The sequence below is a fragment of the Humulus lupulus genome, chromosome 1 (genome assembly GCF_963169125.1).
Source record: "Humulus lupulus chromosome 1, drHumLupu1.1, whole genome shotgun sequence".
Classification (NCBI taxonomy): Eukaryota; Viridiplantae; Streptophyta; class Magnoliopsida; order Rosales; family Cannabaceae; genus Humulus; species Humulus lupulus.
The window spans coordinates 197156013-197174628 of record NC_084793.1 but is presented as its reverse complement, the minus strand read 5'-3'; the positions used below and the strand labels follow the sequence as shown (position 1 = coordinate 197174628).

General features: G+C 40.9%; 1 protein-coding gene across 1 annotated transcript in view; it reads left to right on the top strand.

Annotated features, from left to right (window-relative positions):
• The first annotated feature begins 787 nt into the window (after nt 1–787).
• LOC133826415 (plastidic glucose transporter 4-like) overlaps nt 788–18616 on the top strand; it is a 49087-nt gene continuing 31258 nt past the window's right edge. The window contains exon 1 of the mRNA XM_062258798.1: nt 788–863. Coding sequence (XP_062114782.1) covers nt 788–863 — 76 coding nt within the window. The remainder of the gene's footprint in view (nt 864–18616) is intronic.

Here is an 18616-nt window from a genome sequence, read left to right as displayed (position 1 = left end):
TTCGAGGAGGCACGAACTACTCTGACAGATTTGGTGAGGTAACCGAAGGGTCATTTTCCTAAAATTTTATTTATTGTTGGTCGTAATAAATAAACTTGGGGGGCAAATGTTATCCAAAAAGCAGTGTGGATGACGTGACAAACATTTTTAACACGTGGCTGACACCTGGCAGAGGTTCTGTTCGACCATCGACCAGGGAGATTCCCCTGACACAGCATTTGGGTTTTATATACGACCAGCTTGGTCGTGTACTCCGTATATTTTGAGATAATCTTGTACAATTGTAATGATATCCGAGATTGTCTCCCATGATACCCGATTATCTGATTAGTTAGGAAAAAATATTTGTAACTAATTCATGTAACCCTCCTTGAGCCTATAAATAGAGAGAAATAGCTCAAGGGAGGGACTTTTGGCTGATTTTGTTTTATGCTTAGAAGAGAATTTTAGCTATTATCTTTCGGTTGTATTAATCGTCCCTCTAAGGCTTGTGAAACTCGAAGAACCCTAGTTCTTTGATCACTCCTTTGAGAATATAGATCAATAATAGCTTAAGTGGACGTAGGTCATTACCGATTCGTGGGGCCGAACCACTATAATTTGTTGTGTCGTTTACTTTTCTTTCCATTAGATTTATTTCAATACTTTCTATCACATCAACCATTTGACTCCGTGTCAATTGACCAAAACGAGGGTCAACAGAGAGCTAATGGAACATTTATAAATCTCATGGTAATGGCTCTAAGGTAGTAGGGCATTACAATACTGGTCCCGATGGGACAAAAAGATGCATCTGCAGGTTGCAGGTGATCGTGGTGCAGATGGTAGTGGTGGTGGAGGAGTGGTGGTTTGGTCTAGTACAAGTCAGAGACTTGAAATGCTCCTAGCTTTGTACTATGTCGTACTATAACCCCTGCTAATTAGGGTCCATTACCATGTGTATTTAAAATTAGTGTTGGACTCATTATTCAAATCATTTGGACTAAACGTGTGATTAAGCCACTAAGGGTTCAGGTATTTAAAATTTTGGTCAACTCATAAACATTTTCATTAAAAAAAAAAAACTTTGGTCTTTACATGGGATCCCCAAAATACATGTTTAAAAGTCGGTTACAATTCCAAGGTTACAAAATAAGCCGGCCTAGGCCGAAAAACTGGGTCCAACCCTAGCTTCCTTGAAATTTCTCGGCCGTGGCGGTCGAGCGAACTGTATATGTACACATCACTGCTATTGCTCTCCAACTCATGGTTGGCCAAGCTTCTCCTTACCCTTACCTGCACCACAAAGCACGTGTGAGCCAAAAGACTCAGCAAGAAAACATATTCAAACAATTCACGGAATAATACAGCAGGCTTAGCAGTAGTAACTGGAACTAAGCAAACACTATTCAGATCAGCAACCATAGGGTTGCACAAGTACGTGTTGCACTTTTTTTGTTCTTATAGCATATGAGCCAGTCAAGTGCTTGGTGCACTCCCAAGGTGGCCCAGCCATAGCGGCCTGCACTCAACGCAGGTAATGCCGGTCTCAACTCATAAGCCGAGTCTTGTCGATCCTCAACTTATGAGTCAAGCCTCATAGACCCCCGACTTATAAGTCGAGCCTTAAACACCCTCGACTTATAAGTCGAGCCTTGGAGATTCTTGACTTATAAGTTGAGCCCTTTTTAATTAAGTATGCCCTCGACTAGTAAGTCGATCTTTAACCAGATACAACAGCAAATCCTTGGTTTATAAACCAAGCCTCCTTGTCACAACAGACAATCACACAATCCATTTATCATACATACAAATACAATGCATTACAATACATTTAAACAGATGTACACAGCATAATCATAATCATGTGCATTTACAGGACCAATGCCCAAATCAAGACTATGTTCAGCCTTCGGGCCAAGCCCTAATCATGTATATCATATTTTGGGTGCAGTTTTCTTACCTTTGGCCCAAGTGCAAGCTACAAATGAACGACCCTTGAGTATGATCCCTGATCTGAGGCCCTAGTGACGACCTAGTCACAACCATGATAAAGAATCATGTCAAAACGAGTGAATAAAGGCTTTTGGACCAAGTCTTAACCTTCGGGACATCAAATTCCACTAAACTGGGTAGTAGGATCGATCCTGAGCCCTTAGGGTTGAGTTCCCGCACTCAAAAACCCCCTCGAAGTCGAAAAACCCCCATAAGCATCGCACCCCCATGCCCTTACGCCGCGACCCACCCCAAGTCAGAGGCTTAGGCTCCCTTTTTACTAAACACGTGCCGCGGCGCTGCCTAACAGGCATCATGGCGCGCCTTCGCGACTGAGCCCTCCCTGGCTCCCTGGGTTTAAGAGGGTCACAGCATCCCAAGAACAGGTTCGCGGCCCGACCCCCTTCGAACCCAGAATTCTTGGGTTTTCCCTCAGCCAAACCCAATCAAAATTACCCCCAAATCAAACTTAAAATCTCGATTTAATTCCCATAACTAATTTAACACCTCTCCAACAGTAAAACCTAACTCAAAACTTGATTGAAAACTCATCAAAATCCAAAATTCAATCTTCAAACCCTCCCACATGCAAACTCTAAACTTCCTACAAAAATAACAAAAGTGACATAAGGAATTCAAGTTTAGGTCCTTACCTCTGAGCTATACTCTGCCCTGAGCAAAAATCCAAAGCTCAGCCAATCTTAAACCTTCAAGTCCTTAGTTTAGAATCCTCCAAATTTCTTCAAATCACCAAGCACCAAATGAGGGAGAGAGAGAACTAAGAGACAGAGAGAGAGAGCTAAAATCTTCTACTTCTTTCTGAGTGTTTCTAAAGTCTCAGCTAAAAGTCAACTTAACCTTTATGCCAAAAATTCCAAAATTCCCTTATAACTAACTTAAATCCTCTAGTGACCTCAAGGGCAATTCCGTCAATTTCCACTTCCCTTAAATCCTTGAGTGTTCCTCTAAATCCCCAACTATCTCAAAAATAATAATCATTTAACCTCCCATTACCCGATAAACCCTGATAATGTACTAAATTACCAAAATACCCCTGGGCTCATCCCGAGCTGGGTATTTAACCCCGTTGCGACTTTTCTGCTAACTTCCTCACCAGGATCACCTCGCATCGAGTAACCCAAAATATATCCACATAATAATGTGGTCTCAATCATACACACGCATATTTAATATTTCTAAACATGCAAGCATAATTATATTATAATACAATTCACATAATGACATGCTCATAATATATTAGCACACAATTAAAAAAAATTATTGCCTCCCGGCCCCCTAATCCAGGCACTAAGCCATAATAGGGAATTTGGGATGTTACAACTGTCCCCTCCTTACAGGAATTTCGTCCTCAAAATTTTACCTGGACAACTCGGGATACTAGTCTCACATGGTTGATTCCAACTCCCAGTTGCTTCCTCGACCTTGTTGTTCCTCAATAATACCTTAACTAAAGGTATAGTTTTATTCCTCAGGACCTTGTCCTTTCTTTCTAATACATGGATTGGCTACTCCTCAAAGGATAAATCTGCCTGCAACTCCAGATCTTCATAGCTCAGTACATGAGTCTCGTTAGATACATACTTCCGCAGCATCAAAATATGGAACACATTGTGCATGATCGACCGTGCCGGACGTAACACCAAACTATAGGCTACCTGACCGATCCTTTCCAGGATCTCAAAAAGTCCTATGAACCTAGGGCTTAGCTTTCCCTTCTTCCCAAACCTCCTCACCCCCTTGAGTGGTGAGACTCTAAGGAAGACATAGTCTCCCACCTAGAACTCCACGTTCCTACACTTCGAATTTGTGTAACTTCTCTGTCTACTCTGTGATGCAAGCATCCGAGCTCTAATCTCGTCAATAGCTTCATTGGTCCTCTAAACTGCTTTAGGACCCAAGTATCTGTGTTCACCCACCTCATCCCAGTGAATAGGTGATCTGTACTTCCTACCATACAACATCTCGTAAGGAGCCACTCCAATGGTCGCCTAGTAGCTGTTGTTGTAGGAAAACTCTATCAAGGGTAAATATTTAATCCAGGACCCCTCAAAGTCCAGTACACATGCTCTCAGCATGTCCTCCAGCATCTGGATAGTCCTCTCAGACTGACCAGCAGTGTAAGGATGATAGGTTGTACTAAACTTTAGTTGCGTGCTCATCACCTTCTGCAAACTTCCCCAAAACTTGGAAGTAAATGTGGGGTCCTAATCCAACATGATCGACCTCAAGGCTCCATGAAGACGTACTATCTCTTTTACATAGAGATCTGTGTACTGGTCAACGGTATAAGTCATCTTCACTAGTAGAAAGTGAGCTGATTTGGTATGTCTGTCTACAATCACCCACACCGAATCGTGCTAACCCACCGTCTTGGGCAATTCTACCACAAAGTCCATTGCGATGTCTTCCCATTTCCACTCTGGAATGTCCAAGGGCTGTAATAGCCCTACTGGTCTCTGATGTTCAGCTTTGATTTGCTGACATGCCAAACACTTGGCTACATACTCTGTTACATCACCCTTCATCCCCAGCCACCAATACAATGTTCTCAGATCCTGGTACATCTTCATGGTGCCGAGATGCAAAGAATATGGGGTAGTATGAGATTCATCCAAAATCTCCCATCTAATAACAGTATCCATCGGAACACAGATCTGACCTTTATATCTTAGCAAACCTATATCTGATACTATATAGTCCCTAGTCGCTCCAGCTAGGACGTCCTCTCTAATCTTCACCAATTGTGGCTCTTGTAACTAACTCTCCTTTATCCTTTCTAGAAGAGTAGACTACAGGGTAATGTTTGCTAACTGGCCCACTACTAACTGATTCCTTGCTCTGGTCATATCCTCTACTAGCTCCTTGGATATCTGCCTCGAACCGTATAACTACCCCGGACCTTTCCGACTTAGGGCATCTACCACCACGTTGGCTTTCCCTGGATGATAAAGGATATCACAATCATAATCCTTCACCAGTTCCAACCAACGCCTCTGCCTCATATTCAAATCCTTCTTTGTAAAGAAGTACTTGTGGCTCTTGTGCTCTGTATATATCTCACACTTCTCTCCATACCTTTAATGCAAAGACCACCGCTGCCAACTCTAGATCATGGGTGGGATACCTATGCTCATAATATTTCAACTGGCATGATGCATAAGCAATTACTTTCTCTGCCTGCATAAGGACATAGCCTAACCCTTGTCTCGAAGCATCACAATAAACCATGAACTTCTCCTAATCTGTCGGAAGACTCAGGACTGGGGCGGTAATCAGTCGCCGCTTTAACTCCTGGAAGTTGTTCTCGCATCTGTCTGACCACGTAAACTACTGATTCTTACGTGTCAGTTCTGTTAGTGGGGTAGCTATTCTTGAGAACCCTTCCACAAACTTCCTATAATAGCCTGCCAATCCAAGGAAGCTTCTAATCTCAGAGGCATTCCTTGGCCTTGGCCAATTCCTGAAAGCCTCAATCTTAGCTAGGTCTACCTTAATCCCACCTCTACTAACAATATGACTCAAGAAAGTCACTTGAGGTGACCAGAACTCACACTTCTTGAACTTTGCAAATAATGTGTGCTCTCTCAGTCTCTGCAAGACCAACCGGAGGTGTTGCTCATGCTCTTCCTCTGACTGTGAATATACCAAGATATCATCGATGAAAACAATCACGAATCAGTCCAGATAGTCCTTGAACACTCTGTTCATTAAGTCCATGAAAGCTGCTGGGGTGTTAGTTAAACCAAACAACATAACAAGGAACTCATAGTGCCCATATCTGGTACGGAAAGTTATCTTTGGTATGTCTTTCTCCTTGATCCTCAACTGGTAATAACCAGACCGAAGATCTATCTTTGAGAACACCATTTTACCTTGCAATTGGTCAAATAAGTCATCTATCCTTGGCAGAGGGTAGCTATTCTTAATGGTCAACTTATTCAGTTCCCTGTAGTCTATGCACATCCTCAAAGAACCGTCTGGCGTACCCCACGGTGAGAAACAGGGTCTGATAAAACCCAGATCCAATAACTTTTGTAACTGTACCTTGAGTTCCCTCAACTCTACTGGGGCCATCCGGTAAGGTGCCCTAGACACTATCTCTGTCCCTGGTGCCAGCGCAATAACAAACTCGATCTCCCTGTGAGGCGACAACCCTGGTAACTCCTCTGGGAACACATCTACGAACTCACAGACCAACCTAGTCTTTTCTGGTCCCACTGGCTAGAAATCCTATGCAACCTCCTTACAGTAGATCTCTAGCCCTCAATGTTGAAATCATAGGCACTCGGGGCCCATACACAGTGCCAACGAATACGAAGGGTTCCTCACCCTCAGGTCCAAAGGTTACCATCTTCTTCTTACAATCAATGGTTGCCCTATATCTAGTTAACTAGTCCATTCCCAAAATCATATCAAAGTCGGTCATAACCAACTCTATTAGGTCAACCAACAACTCCCTGCCATCCATCATCACTGGCAATGATTTGACCCATCTCCTGGAAACCATTAACTCCCCAGTGGGTAGCAACATTCCAAACCCCACAACATAATAATCACAGGGCCTACACAATCTATCAATAATCCTACTAGAAACATAAGATTGTGTAGCACCAGAATCAATCAGCACAATATAAGAAATGCCAGCACTAGAAAGCTGACCTGTGACCACTGAGGGCTTAGCCTCAGCCTGTGTCAATGCATATACTCAGGTTGGAATTGAGTTGTCTGCCTTCTTCAGTTCTTCTTTCTTCAATCTTGGGTAGTCCTTCTTGAGATGCCCCACAATCCCGCATAAAAAGCAAGCCTTCGCCCGACACTCCCCTAGATGACGTCTTCTACATCTGACACACTCTGGATATCTCTTCTAGTTCTCATTGCCGCCCTGGTGGCCAATCTGTACACCCCGTGGCCTCCTATCAGGTCCAGGAGTCAAAGCAGTACCGAGGTCTTCCTTTTCTGGTCACTAAGGCCTCCGCCCCTACCTGATCCTGTAAAGGGAGGTCATGTCCGTCTCATATCCCTTCTGGCTGCATTCTTTCGCCAGATCTTGTTCTCAACACCCTCTACAGTAAGTGCTCTCTCTATTACCTGAGCGTATCTCGTCACTCCAGGTACTGTGGTAATTCTAACATCCCAGGTTATCATAGGTTGTAGCGCCTAAAGGAATCTTTCCTTCCTTGTCCCATCAATGGGCACCAAGTCTACAGCGAACTTGGCTAATCTGTCGAATTTCAGAGTGTATTCGGTCACCGACATATTCCCTTGTAACAATCTACTAAATTCCTCGGCATTTGCAGCTTTAATGGCCTCATTATAATACTTCTCATTGAAGAGGGTTCTAAACTTTTCTCAGTTCATTGTGGTTACATCCATAGTCTGGACACCACCTCCCACCAGATTCAGGCATCCTCCCGAAACATGTACGTGGCACAGGCCACTCTCTCATTGCCCACAACCCTCATAAAATCTAGGATGGATGTAATCATAGCCATCCACTGTTCTGCCTTAAGTGGATCTGCACTACCCTCGAAAACCGGAGGGTGTTGTTTCATGAACCGCTCATACACTAACTCCCAACGGTTATCTAATTATGTATGTTGTTGTACAGCCGATACTGGAGCAGCAGATGGGGCCTCTGATGCACCGTTCCCTACCAGAACCTGTTGTTGCCTCAACAGGCAAATATCTTCATCCTGTCTCTGCAGCGTAGCTTGCTTGTCAACAAGCACCTGTTGCTAGTCTCAGGGACTGGTGAAGGGTTCTGACCCTGGTCATTACTTCCAAGCTGATTCTCAGTGCAGGCTGGCTCATTAGATTTCCCTGGAAGCATACTTCCAAGTCTATCTACAATCAATGGCTCGGCGTATCAGACAACAATAACTATATCTCATACCAACCCACGGTTCAAAATCGATCGATTAAGCATCTACATGCATTGACAATGCTAATAAGCATCCCAGTAGTTCACACATAAACAATCATGCTAATAATCAAAGCAATTCATAATCATACTCGGACAAGATGCTAGTAAGCACATTCTTAGCATGCATACACATAACATAATGCTATTAAATATTTTCAATACTCAAGGGCAAGAAGAATGCTAATAAGCATTTCCTAGCATGTGTAGACATTTAACAATGCTAATAAGCATTCCTTTTTAACATGTAATGATGCTATTAAGCATCCCTTCTCATACATGCACATACAGCAGCGCTAATAAGCATTTCTGACATTCTAAAGTAATAATGATGCTTATAAGTAATCCTACAACATTTACACGTGTCTATCATGCTAATAAGCACATCCTTAATCTACACACAGCAGTCAAGGGCCAGGTCCTATCAGAATAGCTCACGCTTCTTATTTAGGCTAGCAGGTAAGGGATATACAGTTCATTTAAGCAAGTACATGCATAATTATATTAATAGTTACCCAACCCTGAGTCAAGCTTGTCTTTAGCAGTGAGTGTACATGCCTAGTCCATCATTAGGAACCCTTAAACCTTGACAGCTCTGATACCAAGTTTTAACACCTTAATAATTAGGGTCTGTTACCATGTGTATTTAAAATTAGTGTTGGACTTGCTAAACGAGTCATTTGGACTAAACATGTGATAAGGGCTTAGGTATTTAAAATTTTGGTCAAGTCATAAATATTTTCATTAAACAAAAACTTTGGTCTTTACATGGGATCCCCAAAATACAAGTTTAAAAGTCCAAGGTTCCAAAATAAGCCGACCTAGGCGACAAAACTGGGTCCAACCCTAGCTTCCTTGAAATTTCTTAGCCGTGGCGGTTGAGAAAACTACACATGTACACATCACTGCTATCGTTCTCCAACTTATGGTTGGCCAAGCTTCTCCTTACCCTTACCTGCACCACAAAGCACCCGTGAGCCAAAAGACTCAGCAAGAAAACATATTCAAACAATTCACGGAATAATACAGCAGGCTTAGCAGTAATAACTGGAACTAAGCATAAACACTATTCAGATCAGCAACCATAGGGCTGCACAAGTACGTGTTGCACTCTTTTTTGTTCTTATGGCATAAGAGTCAGTCAAGTGCTTGGTGCACTCCCAAGGTGGCCCAGCCATAGCGGCCTGTGCTCAACGCGGGTAATGCTAGTCTCGGCTCATAAGCCGAGTCTTGTAGATCCTCGACTTATGAGTCGAGCCTCACAGACCCCCGACTTATAAGTCAAGCCTTAAACACCCTCGACTTATAAGCCGAGCCTTGGAGATTCTCAACTTATAAGTCGAGCCCCCTTTAATCAAGTATGCCCTCGACTAGTAAGTCGATCTTTAACCAGATACAACAACAAATCCTTGGTTTATAAACCGAGCCTCCTTATCACAACAAACAATCACATAATCCATTTATCATACATACAGATACAATGCATTACAATACATTTAAATAGATATACACAGCATAATAATAATCATGCGCACTTATAGGACCAACGCCCAAATCAAGATTATGTTCAGCATTCGGGCCAAGCCCTAATCATGTATATCATATTCTGGGTGCAGTTTTCTTACCTTTGGTCCAAGTGCAAGCTACATATGAACGACCCTTGAGTACTATCCCTGATTTGAGGCCCTAGTGATGACCTAGTCACAACCATGATAAAGAATTCTGTCAAAACGAGTGAATAAAGGATTCCGGACCAAGTCCTAGCCTTCGGGACATGGAATTCCACTAAACTAGGTAGTAGGATTGATCCCGAGCCCTTAGGATTGAGTTTCCGCACTCAAAAATCCTCTTGGAGTCGAAAAACCCCCATAAGCATCGCGCCCCCCATGCCCCTATGCCGCGACCCACCCCAAGTCAAAGGCTCAGCCTCCCTTTTTACTAAACACGCGTCGCGGAACTGCCTAATAGGCGTTGTGGCGCGCCCTCGTGATAGAGCCCTCTCTAGATTCCTGGGTTTAAGGGGTCGCAGCACCCCAAGAACAGGGTCGCAGCCCGACCCCCTTCGAACCCAGAATTCTTGGGTTTTCCATCAGCCAAACCCAATCAAAATTGCCCCAAATCAAACTTAAAACCTCGATTCAATTCCCATAACCGATTTAACACCTCTCCAGCATTAAAACCTAACTCAGAACTTGATTAAAAGCTCATCAAAATCCAAAATTCATTCTTCAAACCCTCCCACATGCAAACTATAAACTTCCTACAAAAACAACAGAATTGACATAAGGAATTCAAGTTCAGGTCCTTACCTCTGAGCTATACTCTGCCCTGAGCAAAAATCCTTAGCTCAACCAATCTTAAACCTTCAAGTCCTTAGTTTAGAATCCTCCAAATTTCTTCAAATCACCAAGCACCAAATGAGGGAGAGAGAGAACCAAGAGATAGAGAGAGAGCTGAAATCTTCTACTTCTTTCTGAGTGTTTCTAAAGTCTCAGCTAAAAGTCAACTTAACCTTTATGCCAAAAATTCCAAAATGCCCTTATAACTAACTTAATCCTCTAGTGACCTCAAGGGCAATTCATCAATTGCCACTTCTCGAAAATCCTCGAGTTTTCCTCTAAATCCCCAACTATCTCAAAAATAATAACCATTTAACCTCCCATTACCCGATAAACCCCGGTAATGTACTAAATTACCAAAATACCCCTAGGCTCACCCTGAGCCGGGTATTTAACCCCGTTGTGACTTTTCTGCTAACTTGCTCACCAGGATCGCCTCGCGTCGAGTAACCCAAAATATATCCACATGATAATGTGGTCTCAATCATACACACGCATATTTAATATTTCTAAACATGCAAGCATAATTATTTTATATTCACATAATGACATGCTCATAATACATTAGCACACAATTAAAACAATTATTGCCTGCTGGCCCCCTAATCCAAGTATTAAGCCATATTAGGGAATTTGGGATGTTACACATACCACCACCACTTGTCTGGTACGAATGTCATGAGAGTGGTAAGGGAGGCTTCACCAGGTACTACCCTCGCACTGCCACTACTTGTCTGGCATGGGCATTACATTCGTGTTCTATCTCCTTTTGTTTGATACGTACATTCCGTACCCGTAAATGTATCACAGGCCAAGTATGTGTTTTAACCTATTCGAGGTGTGTTTGTGCCTCAAGCCCCTATTTATTTTGCATAGTATCAAAATACTTGCAGACTTTGGAAAGGGTATACACGAGAGTGGATCCTTCCCCATTGGTGATACCAACCGTAGAAAGTATGGCAGGGCCTCGTCAGTGAGGCACACGTTCCAAGGAGACAAGGGACGATAGCCATGCAGATTGGAGCTCAGACACAAGGCATCCATCTCACGAGGTTCGACACTCACAAAATGCACCAGGTGCCTTTGGTGGTGTGAGATCCTTCTGGGTGTGTGAGGCACCTGTGGTTGCATGAGACATTAGGCGCGCAAGGTGATCCCTTTCTGGGCATGCGAGGTGCCTATGGTGGTGGGAGAAATTGGGCGTGCGAGGCATGTCCCACTTAGGCCTAAGGCACCTTTGCTAACGTGAGGTGTAGGGAGCACGAGGCATGACCCTTCTTGGGCGTGAGGTGCCCCTGCTGATGCAAGACGCTGGGCATGCAAGGCAGTGGTGGTGGCGCAAGACGTGGGCCTCGCGAGGCATGGCCCCTCTTGGGCGTGAGGCACATTCGCTGGAGCGAGGTGCAGGCTTCGGAAGATGCGCCCCTCCTGGGTGTGGCATTTAGGTCTTCAACAAGGCATGGACCTCGTGGGGAACTTTGGAGTTCTACCTATATTGTGGTCTCGTGAGACCTATAGGCGTGAGCCTGATGGAATGGCTAAGTGACCCTTAGCCATTTATTTCAACAAGGGATCAACTTTTTTTTCTTGGCAGATTTTTGGCATCCATAGTTATTAACAAATATATTGGGTACCTTGGGATGAGAGTAGACTTTGGTATTTTGTATGACTGAGCAGTGAGTGCCATTGTTTTCTCAACAATCACGAGTGAGTGGCAGATGGGAGCAACAACCCAAATTTCTCAAGGATACATGGATGAATATGCTTAGCATGAATGAGAAATATTGATGTTGCAATAAATAGGTTTGCCAGAGAAAATATTTATTGTGGAACAGTTTTTTGTGGTGTTTTGTTTGATAATACTCTAGTTTTAGTGAAGAGGCTATTGATAAACAGGTAATACTATAGTTGATTGCGTTGTTTAACATGAGAAAATTATTTAGATAAGCTCAATTTAGGATTATTGGGTTCCAATCTATAAGTGTGTGTGATTGTTTTCTTTTTCTATTTGACCGGATGTGATAAATAAAATAACACTTTTGTGGTAAAAAAAAAGATAGAAAAAATAGAAGAAAATATTTGTATGGAAATCTATTGCTTGAATTGAAAAATTAATTCCAAATTTGGCACTAATTTGCATGTCTATGTTGAGAATGAGCAACATAAAATGTACTTCAAAATGAATATAATTAATCGATAGTGTTGATTTACTAGAATAACATACACTTTGCCTCTATTGATAATAGTTGTGCAAGTAATAATATATTTAGGCATTTAGTAGATATCATTTGTAGGTATTTTTTAAGAAATTGAAATTTAAATTTAAAAATATTTATCATTTATTATTTAATAATGTCTTTATTTCCTAGATTTGTGCTCAATTATACGTATATATATTTTGTATCTTTGATTAAAAATAAATTGTGTTGTCTGTGTTTTCTCTGAGTGACACATGACACGAAGTAAAGGCGATCAGGGTTCCACGTAAACTGATAAAGTTCCACGGGGTTTAAGTCCATTCTTCGCCACAGTTCACCACCACCGGAGGAGTACATCTTCCTAGAAGCATAACTCCCCATGGACCTTGTCACTATATGGTCCTCCAAGTCTAATTACAAGACCATCTCCTCCCTGATTACCTCCTCTGAGTCTGTGAGAATCTTCCTCCGGACCAGGAGAACGGTAGTCAGATGTCAAGTGTTAGGGTTGGTGCCCTAAAAGTATGTGAAAAGACATTTTATTGATTTAAATAAAGTACAATTTTATTATGTTTGATTATTGAAATTATTGTTTGAATAATTTATATATAAATATCAAAAAATTCCATATTCATTTATGAAAATATGATCTCGTATGCGTACGAGAGAATTAAGATCATATATAATGAATAAAATAGTCAGCAACAGGTTAAAGTATGAAATCTTTAAAATGGTTGCTAGTATGGTTTACTAAGCATATGGGATACAAGTAATCTAGATTCTGATTACTGATGAAGATAGACATCTTGGTAAATTTACTTTATATAATAGTGATTATATATGACAAGATCGATGTGAATTAATTTCTTTATAAACTTACCATTTTCCAAAAATATTTAATTCATATCTTAATAGATGATCATTTTATAGATCAGTCTAAATCCTGAGTTATCATGAACTCATGTTCATGTTTATTTGATCTTTTGATTCATTCGTTAAGGTCTCTTAATATAATGAGGCTAGTGACTTTTGTTTTGGAGATTCAATAACTTGAATGGCTGAGAACATAATTTAATAATATTGGAATCCATGCTTTCCTAATGGGTTGAATATTAGATCCCTTAAGAGTTAATTTTGGGACTGAATAGTCATTGAGCTCAAATCTATAATATGATTATAGATTAATTATTCACTAGTGAATTAATGGCACTTAAGGAATAAAAGGTAATTAGAAGGGTAAAACGATAATTCTTGACCAGCTCTAATTAGCGAACTAATAAATGGAAGACAAAACTATATTTATTGATTACATATTCTGTAAATATAATAGTGGAGTAATAATATAATTAATCAATAAGATTATTAAATTAAAGAGTTTAATTAATATTCTGGTTTATTGGAGCTTCGTATTATAGGTCTATGGTCCCCGGGTCGCCTTTGTGCTACACTGTCAAGGGTAAGGATGTCACGGGCAAGATTAATGAAGAAAATGAGTAAATTGCAAATGAATTTATTTTCTAGGGCAAAGTAAAAATTATGTGATAATTATGTGCAATTAATTAATTATTTAACTAATTAGTTTTTATTTGAAAAACTTTATATTAGTTAAAATAAATATTAATCAATGTTTGGATTAATATTTGAGATAGTTAATTATTATCTTATTATAAGATAATTATTCAAATTGATAGTTTTTTAAGATAAGTTTAATTTTTAATTAACTGATATTTATTTTTGGGAATAAATATATTATTTTAAAATTAATTAAACAAAAAGTGAGAAAAATTAGGGATGATATTATAGTGGCGCCCCTTTGGTGTTAACCTATCCCTGGGATTTGAATTTTGAATTTCAAATTTATTTTTTTATTTAATTATTAATTTTATATTTTGATTTAAATAAACAATTAAAATAAAAGATAGCTGACCAGTTTGAATTAATAAATTTAAAGAAAAATAAAATTATTTTATTTTATCTTTACAAACCTAAAAAAGAAGCGATTCTTTTAATCATTTGTTTAATATGTTATCAGACTCTCTTAGAAATGTATCGATTCAATTTTCTAGGCTTGCGAATTCTAGAACTTTCTACAAGACTTCTCTCTTCACCAAACTGTAATGTCCCAAAATTCATAATAAGGCTTAGTGCCTTGATTAGGGGTCTAGGAGGGAAATATTGGAATATTATGTGAATTGCATGGGTTATATTATTATATAGCTAATTATGCATGCTTAGGTGTATTAAATGTGCAAAACAAACCCGCTTTTATTTAAAGAGGCATATTGTAATTTTGGACCCGTTGAGGGTCTAATTGTAATTATATGATATTATGTGTTTTAGACCACATTATTATGTGGATATATTTGAGATATTCGACAGGAGTCGTTCCTTTCGAGCAAGATAGCGAGTTAGTCACAACGGGGAATTTATCCTGACTCGGGCTGAGCCAAGGAGTATTTCAATAATTCGATGAGTTACCGAGACTCACTAGAGTATGAGACATATTTTGAGAGAATTAGTGATATTCCGGGTTTAGCGGAATTAACTGGGAATTTTAAGTGTTATGTGAGACGGAAGTGTAATTGACGATTTTGCCCTTGAGGGGCGTTGAGAGGAGAGAGAGCCTTAAGGGGATTTTGGTCTTTAGACCATTAGTTATATTGAGTTGGCTAAGTATTATAACTCAGGAAGCAGGGTAAAATAGAGTAAAACAAGGCAGGGCATTCTCTCTCTCTCTCTCTCTCTCTCTCTCTCTCTCTCTCTCTCTCTCTCTCTCTCTCTAAGCTTGGAGGATTTGAATGAGGATTGAATTTTTAAGAAGGTTAAGGGAAAGTAGGAAGTTGTTTAAGCTTAAGGGAATCATAGCTAGGTCGAATTCAAGCAGAGGTAACTCAATTATTTGAGTTTTAGTTCTGGTTATTATAGTTTTCTTTTAAAGTTATATTGAAATACTAGTTTGAAGGGATTTTGATTGAGTTTAAGATTGTTTATTGTATTTCTAAGCTACTGGGACCATTATTATGGTCGAAATAGGTGAAAACCATGTGTTTGGGATGGTTTTTGGAGGATTGGCGATTTTGAAAATCGTTGGTTTTCTGAGTTCGCCATGTCGTGCCGCGGCTCTGTTATTGGGCGACGCGGCCCTTATGAACTCAAAGGGACAAGTAGGTGCCTCGAACTTCCTTGGCGCCACGGCGCCAGGCGGATTGCACTGCAGCACATGCCCTGTGGTTTTGGGCTCGAGGCTCTCTGACTTGTTGCACCGCAGTCCTATTTGGGGGGCGTTGCAGATCTAATTGGCGAAATAAGAAAAAATGGGTTTTGGGAGCTAGGAACCCAAGTATAAAGGCTCAAGAATGGTTCTTGTAACGACCCAAATTTGTTAATAAGGCGTAGGGCCTTGATTAGCGTGCCTAGAGGGCAATAGGTGAATTATGGATATAATATGTGAATTTATGTGAATATGCGATATAGATGCATGTTTGGTGGAATTAAATATGCATGTGGGCCCCGTTTGGTTGGTAGGGGTATGTTTGTGATTTTAGCCCGTTGAGGGTATAAATGTGATAAATGTGATATGTTTGTGATATATCTGTGTAGCACGATCCGAGACAGTCCTAGGGAGCAGATAGCCGGAAAGTCACAACGGGGTTGAGAATCCGACTCAGGGCGAGTCGAGGGGTATTTTGGGTATTAGATGTTTTATGGGATTATCAGGTTATGGAAAGAAATATTTGGAGATATATTTGAGGTTCGAATGTCTAGGAGGGAATATTGGGGAAATTTACCATTTTTCCCTCGGGGACGTTTTTGGCACCCCGAGCTTTGAGGTAACCTTATAGACTTAAGATAAATAAAACAAAACTTAGGAAGTTTTCTAGAAAATCAGGAACTGACTCCTTCCTTCCCTCTCTCTTGAAGTTGTCTTCTCTCCTTTGGAAGCTTGAGGAAAATTGTGGTGGAAGCTAATCAAAACAAGGAATTGGGCTGGGAAAATCTTGGGAGCTAGAAGCTTGAGGCTTAAGGACCTAATCCAAAGACTTAACACAGCTCAAGGTAAGCTTTGATCTTGGTTTATCATTCTGGTTTTAAGTTGAATATTAGAGTGTTGCATGTGTTTTGAGTGATGGATTATTCTTGAGATTGATGAGGCTTTGAACTTGAATTCTTATTGGGTTTGGTTGTTGAATCCATAGTATAATCTCTGTGATGATTAGCTTGAGTAGTTGGGTTGATTTTGGGGTTAATTGGATGGGTTTCTATGGTAAAAATGGTGAGTTTTTCTAGGCTCGAGGGGTCGGGCAGCGACCCTGTTCTTGCTGAGCCACAGCCCCTTAGAACTTGGGGCGTCATAAATTGGAGGCGCGTCGCGGCGCGTTTGGGCAATTTTGAGGCAGGGCCTCGGGTTGAGCTGGGGGCCACAGCATGGGTCCCTAGGGCCGTGGCGCTTAAGGTACTTTTGGGTTTTTAAGAGGTTTTAGGTTCGGGAATTCAATAGTTAAGGCTCACGATGGATTTTATCACCCGGATTGATAGAATTCAATGTCCCGGAGACTAGAATTATCACCTAAAGCTATTTAATGGATTGGAACTTGATGGGTGGATATTGTTAATGCGTTGTGACTAGGGTTTCAGCGAGGCTCAGGTTAGGGGACTGTGCTCGGGACATCGGTGCTTGGAAAGCTCGAGACGCAGGTAAGAAAACCACTGTTCCCATAGAGCTTCTATGCAGGGCAAAGCCCAATATGTTTGTATTGCAGGGCGTAGCCCTTTGATTGAATTTGTTCGTGTTCAGTATATGCTTTATTATGCTATGAATGCAAATGTGTAAATGTTCGGCAAGAGCCAGGAACGGCGCAGGCCGAGGTCGGCAGAGGCCGGGAACGGCAAGGGGCCGGGAATGGAATTAGGCACGTGGAATGCAAGGCCGAGTGCGGCAAGGGGCTGAGAGCAGTGTTGAGCACGTGGAGTGTGAGTTGCCAGGGTGAGACCCTAAAGGATACCTGGGATATCCTCATGGTGTGGACCGCGAACCCAAGGCCTGGTAAAGCGCCTGGGACAGCATGGTCGTATGTGTTTTACCTATTAATGGCCTGTTTATATGCTAAGTGTTTGTTATGCATATGTTTTCTGCTTGTAAGGGTTTTCTTGTTGGGCTTCGGCTCACGGGTGCTCTGTGGTGCAGGTAAGGGCAAAGGGATAGTCGACCAACCATGAGTACGGAGAGCGTGAAGCGGCGCGTACATGTTTGGCCTGCCTGGCTGCCACAGCCAGTGGTTTTTAGAGAAGATTGTATTAAAACCTAGATTTTGTCGTCTAGTCGACTTTGTTTGTACTTATATGTTGTAAATATTTCTAAACAGTATTTTGGGATCCCAAGTGTCAAACACTTCATGTTTTTCAATATTTGAAATTATTTTCAAAGTTTATAACTCTGTTTATGATTTAATTACACTTTTGACCTAAAACCTCGATTAGCGAGTTAAATGCACGTTTAAAACTCACTTAGTAACGACTCTAAGGAAGTAAGGCGTTACAGTTCTACTACCGATTTAGTAGAATCCATGGTCCCAAAGGCTAGGACTGAGTCCGGAAGCCTTTATTAGTTCATTCCTGATAGTTATTCATTATTATGGTTGTGAGTAGGGTGAGCCGTTAGGCTTGGGAGGAAATGACCGTACTCAAGGGTCGTCAAACACTATTTACTCAGGACCTAAGGTAAGAAAACTGCACCCGGTCTGTGTTTAGGGCTTGGCCTAGTTATAGTACATAATTATTACTATGCTGAGAATGTTTTATTAAACATGTTAATTGCATTGTGTTTGCCTATGTTAAGTAATAACTACTTATCTGGTTATCTAATTGTGAAGCTCGACTTATAAGTCGAGGATTCATCTATGTTATCTGATGAAAATCTTGGCTTAATAGTCATGGACATACCTGTTTTATAATACTCGACTTATCATTCGAAGGTTAACAGACGCGACTTATTAATCGAAGGTTAAAAGACTCGATTTATCAGTCGAAGGTTAAAAGACTCGTCTTATCGGTCAAAGGTTAAAAGACTCGACTTATCAGTCGAAGGTTAAAAGACTCAACTTTCCAGTCAAAGGTTAAAAGACTTGACTTATCAGTTGAAGGTTAAAAGGCTCGACTTATGAGTC